The sequence below is a fragment of the Epinephelus moara genome, chromosome 20 (assembly GCF_006386435.1).
Source record: "Epinephelus moara isolate mb chromosome 20, YSFRI_EMoa_1.0, whole genome shotgun sequence".
In the NCBI taxonomy this organism is placed as follows: domain Eukaryota; kingdom Metazoa; phylum Chordata; class Actinopteri; order Perciformes; family Serranidae; genus Epinephelus; species Epinephelus moara.
The window spans coordinates 45,895,570-45,900,625 of record NC_065525.1 but is presented as its reverse complement, the minus strand read 5'-3'; the positions used below and the strand labels follow the sequence as shown (position 1 = coordinate 45,900,625).

General features: G+C 42.6%; 2 protein-coding genes across 3 annotated transcripts in view; both read right to left on the bottom strand.

The window, feature by feature from the left end:
* The window catches only part of c20h11orf16 (chromosome 20 C11orf16 homolog), a 6,335-nt gene extending 2,761 nt beyond the window's left edge, over positions 1-3,574 (bottom strand). Inside the window, exons 1-6 of one of the 2 annotated variants that reach the window (XM_050074289.1) lie at positions 3,438-3,574; positions 3,270-3,322; positions 2,031-2,282; positions 1,585-1,947; positions 875-963; positions 614-749 (exon numbers count right to left, since the gene is read on the bottom strand). In XM_050074289.1, the coding sequence (XP_049930246.1) occupies positions 614-749; positions 875-963; positions 1,585-1,947; positions 2,031-2,237 (795 nt within the window). In that variant the 5' untranslated portion in view covers positions 2,238-2,282; positions 3,270-3,322; positions 3,438-3,574. The remainder of the gene's footprint in view (positions 1-613; positions 750-874; positions 964-1,584; positions 1,948-2,030; positions 2,283-3,269; positions 3,323-3,437) is intronic. The other variant, XM_050074290.1, reaches the window with a different exon arrangement.
* A 199-nt stretch (positions 3,575-3,773) lies between these two features.
* LOC126408012 (nuclear receptor-interacting protein 3-like) overlaps positions 3,774-5,056 on the bottom strand; it is a 10,953-nt gene continuing 9,670 nt past the window's right edge. The window contains exon 8 of the mRNA XM_050073362.1: positions 3,774-4,454. Coding sequence (XP_049929319.1) covers positions 4,430-4,454 — 25 coding nt within the window. The 3' untranslated portion in view covers positions 3,774-4,429. The remainder of the gene's footprint in view (positions 4,455-5,056) is intronic.

The following is a 5,056-nucleotide window of genomic DNA, read 5'->3' as shown; positions in this document are numbered from 1 at the left end:
GGACAGAGGGGGGCTCAGGCAATACGTGACATGAAGGCATCTGATTGGTTCTTTCCATTCGCACCGAATGGCAGGGATTGGTCAGAGTTTTTACAGGCCTGCAGCTGCCACAGAGGTCGGCTTTTTTCCATTCCTTTTTCTGAACACATTATGTATTGACTACTCTCAGGATGAAAGACCATTTCACTCAGTATAACAAAAAGTGTTTCTGAACAGGATTACCAACTATAACTTTAACTTCAGATTAAGTTCAGATTAACTTCAGGTTAACTTCAGATTAAATTCAGATTAACTTCAGGTTAACTTCAGATTAAGTTCAGATTAAGTTCAGGTTAACTTCAGATTAAATTCAGATTAACTTCAGGTTAACTTCAGATTAAGTTCAGGTTAACTTCAGGTTAACTTCAGATGGTCTTTAAAAAGTCATTATAGTGAATATTTGGAGTCCAATGTCTCTGAGTCACAGACGCAGGAGACGTCTCACTAACACATGAATCCAGAGCTGTTCTGCAGCTTCCTGTCGTCAGTTCGATCCTCAGTCAGTGAAACGTGATCAGGTGATTGACACCTGTCTGTAAATATGATCACATGTCACCATGCAGCGTCTCCTCACCTGTACTTCCTGTATCACAGTTCCTACGTAGTAGAAACCGTCCACCTCCCTCCTGGCCAGCACTCGGCATCCTGGGAAAAACTCCGGAGCGCCCAGTGTTTGACCAGACAGCATGTAAGGATTACCCAGACTGCACCTGGGTGACCACAGGAGGCCCGGAGACACGTGTACAGTACAGGTACGTCATTTCATCCACAGCACACAACAGTATCTGTAACGTAAAATTAAAACTAAAAAACCTGTGTAACCATGGAAACCAACCTGAGCAGAGGGGACGACATGCTGTGTAGATTTAATGAGCAGAGACACCTGACTGGCTCTGATGACTCACTTTCCACGACAGGAAACATCTGGTGATGGATATCAACCGTGACATAATCAGAAATAAACAGTGACATGAACAAAACATATAGAAAGTAAATATATAATGCAAACAGAAATATATAGAGAGGGAAAAAAAGAGTGTGTTAATATTAAAACCAACAGGTGTAGATTTTGGGCAGAGACCCAGGACACGTGTCCTCCTCAGTATTTTAAAAGCTTCCAATGAAACATGAACGTAGTCGAGGAGTTTAACTCCGTCCAGCTGTTAGAACACGACGCAGAAATGTCTCTGGTAAAGTCGATGGTGTCTGACCTCAGAGACAGTCTGACAGGAAGTAGATGAAGCAGCTGTTCGTGGTTAAAGCGAGAAGAACTGTTACATTTACCCCAAAACTTTAACCAGGAGACGCACCAAACATTCCAAAGTTTGTTGGGAGGCCCTCAGACCTCCTGCTGGATATGTGATGTTTGTGATGTTGCAAACACCTTTGTTCATGCATTTACACATTCATGCACTCACGCACAGCCTCACAAACACTTCAGCTACTCGCCACATTTCAGCCTCTGAGGGTTACACATATGGATGGAGCTGCAGGTCACAGTTAGAAATATTCACACCAGTTTATCACCAGTGAGTTGAGTCTCACCTTCTCCAGCACGCCACTCACACCAACAGGAATCATGTAACAGCTCCCCCTGGTGGCGCGGCTCAGACACTGCAGGTAGTCTGAGGTGTGTCTGTCCAGGTGAACACCTGAGTCCTGCAGGTAGAAGACGTTAACGGGCCTCCCTGCTGACAGGACGGGCAGAGCTGCCAGGACGGCCTGCGGTTGGTCGGGGAGGTCAGTGCAGAGCAGGTGGACGCAGTGACAGGCGGAGTCAGAGAGGGCCACGCTCAGGGCCGCCAGGAGGTCTCTGCCGGGGCCACAGCTGATGGAGTGGATCCAGGACAGAGACATGTAGACGGTGTCCGGAGCACAGGGGAGCATGTGGTGGGACCAGCTCGTCACCTGCAGAGTAAAGAGACAGAAGATCACCTGAGAGCTGTCCTCGTCCTCCGGCTGTGTGTCAGTGTCCGTCAGTCCGTCCTCACCTTCTCTGAGAAGGTCAGGATGTTGAACAGAGAGTCTCTGAGAGAAGCTTTCATCAGCAGCGTCTGAATCAGCAGCCGCTTCACTGACCCCAGAGCAGCTCTCATGTCCTCTGAGCTCTCCACCACAAACGTGACGTTACACCTCAGTTTACCCACAAACACAGGAAGCAGTGCAGCCTGACAGGCCGCCGTCCGTCTGGACGTCATCCCCACACTTTAGTCTGTATCAGAGGGGTTTGACATCCAGAGTAACTAAAAAAAGATCAGAGATAAAAATCAGACAAGTTACTGAAAACAAAGAGACTAAAAAACAAAAACAAAATTCTTTGCATTTATAGTTTATTTTTTTGCACTTTTGGTTCAACCTTTTTAACGAGTTTTGTAGATGCAAAGTTTAAACGTCTGACACACAAAGTGAAACATAAAGTGGTTCAATTGTACTGAATATTTTACAGCACAAATAAACAGGCTCCAGGAGATGGTTTCAGATTCAGGTTCATACCTACAGGCTGAGGCTGAGGCTGAGGCTGAGGCTGAGGCTGAAGCTGAGGCTGAGGAGACAAACAGCCTTTACACTGACCCTCAAATTCTCTGAAATGTTTTGGGGCCACTCACAAATTTAATGTAGAAATGCCACAAATACTAGAAACAGTAACACTGAATCTTCCTGCTTGTTTTGTTCAAAGATCAAAATTCACTGACACATGAATCTGAATGTGACGTCTGACACACTCTAAAGAAGGATTCATGCTGTTTGTGGATAACGCTTCAAATAAATTATTTTTTTCAGCATAAAAAAAATGTTTAAAGTGTTTTAATCAGCTGACAACTTATTTGTGTAAATTGTTCAAAATCATATGTATTTTTGACGAGTAGAGTGAAATTAAAATAAAGGAGAATATTTTAAACTAAATAATTTGACCCACAGCTGGAGTGACTTTACAGATTTTAAAAACAAAACGTGATGAATTTATAAAATATGACCCTATGATATAAATAAAACTGTCATCAGTATCTGAAGAAGTGAAAATGTGCTCCGCCAGCTGTAAAGTTAAAATGCATTTATACACATAAAAGCATCAGTGATAATATTCCAGTTATATGATTATATATCATAAAAATAAAAGAACCAACAAAGACTTTCAAACTGAACCTACAGTCAGCTGTTCAGACTTTTACTGAGTGGAATCTTGAATGTAGGATTTTTTTTTCTTTTCAGAAAAGTACTATTACTTTTACCTCAGTAAAATATCAGAGTACTTCTTCCTCCACAAGTCAGAGTGTTTCCTCCTCTTCAGATGGATGACAACAGGAAACACATGTGTCATGTTGATGTTACAGGAAGCAGTTAGGGACATTTCTCTTTAGTCTTATAACACAGATAAATAAAGTCAGAGGGTTCGTTACCTTCAGTCAGCTGCAGACGACAGCCTCGCCTCTCTGTTGCTGTTGGTTTCCATGGAGACGTGTTCAGACCCACAGTCAGTCTTCTTCATGTCCACTGGAGGGACTGGAGCGTTACCAAACACTACTGTCATGTTACGGTTGTTATGGTGCCGTCAGAGGTCAGCTGATCTCTGCTTCCTTTAACCTGACAGACAGGAGTGAGACCTGATCTCTGCTGAGCCTCCTCTGGTTTTACTGACAGCTTTAATCACCTCGGACATTAACGAGCTTTGTTCTGTGAAGATTAAACTTCTTGTGGAAATGATGCAACAATACAGAGAAACTTTGACATGATTTTATTTGATACTCAGTGCTGCACTTTGTTACAGTCGCAGGATAAAACACATCACAGGTGCTGTTATCATCTCTGTGAAGGTTGAAGGCAGTGACCTCGATGCAAAGACACGTTTTAGACTAAAAAACACTTTGACAACATTATAAAATACAGCAGAGAAACAGTCTGCAGGAGGTTGTGCTACATGTATCAGCTACAGCTCACAGCAAGTACAAACCTTCGCTCTCCAGTGACACATAAACACCACTGTGTGTCTGACAGAATAATATTTATTAATCAGAAACACAGAGCTATAAATCACCTCTGATCAGTAATGTTCCAGCTGAACGACACGTCCGACTGCAGTGAGCTACAACATGAGGCTACATGTTACTGCTACATGAACAAGTGTCTGTGAGAGCAGCTGCTGCTGCTGCTGTGTATGTGAGGTCAGAGTCTGAGTCATTACTGCTGCAAACAAACAGACAAACAAACAAACAAACAAACAGGCAGAGTGAGAATTCATCAGGTGAATCTGAAGTTCCTCAGAGAGGCGTCCAGCTGTTAGGATAAGTAACTGTGCTGCTTTTGGTCACTGTGTTGTTGCTGTTGTTGTTGTTGTTGTTGTTGTTGTTGTTGTTGTTGTTGTTGTTGTTGTTGTTGTTGGGACGCAGAGAGCTCACAGGTACCTAAAGTCAGAGGAGCTGTAGAGTAAAAAGAACAGAAGAAGAAGAGAAACAGCTGGACAGTTTACATCAGTTGAGTTGGACTATCATCTACCTAAAACAGGAAGTGCTCTGTCAGCAAACAGACTGATAAAGATCAGAGTATCTCACCTCTCAATAACAGACTGATAAAGATCAGAGTATCTCACCTCTCATTAACAGTCTGATAAAGATCAGAGTATCTCACCTCTCATTAAACGACGATAAAAATTGGAGTATCTCACCCCTCATTAANGATCAGAGTATCTCACCTCTCATTAACAGACCGATAAAGATCAGAGTATCTCACCTCTCATTAACAGTCTGATAAAGATCAGAGTATCTCAACTCTCATTAAACGACGATAAAGATTGGAGTATCTCACCTCTCATTAACAGTCTGATAAAGATCAGCGTATCTCACCTCTCAATAACAGACTGATAAAGAGCAGAGTATCTTACCTCTCATTAAACGACGATAAAGATTGGAGTATCTCACCTCTCATTAACAGACTGATAAAAATCAGCGTATCTCACCTCTCAATAACAGACTGATAAAGATCAGCGTATCTCACCTCTCAATAACAGACTGATAAAGATCAG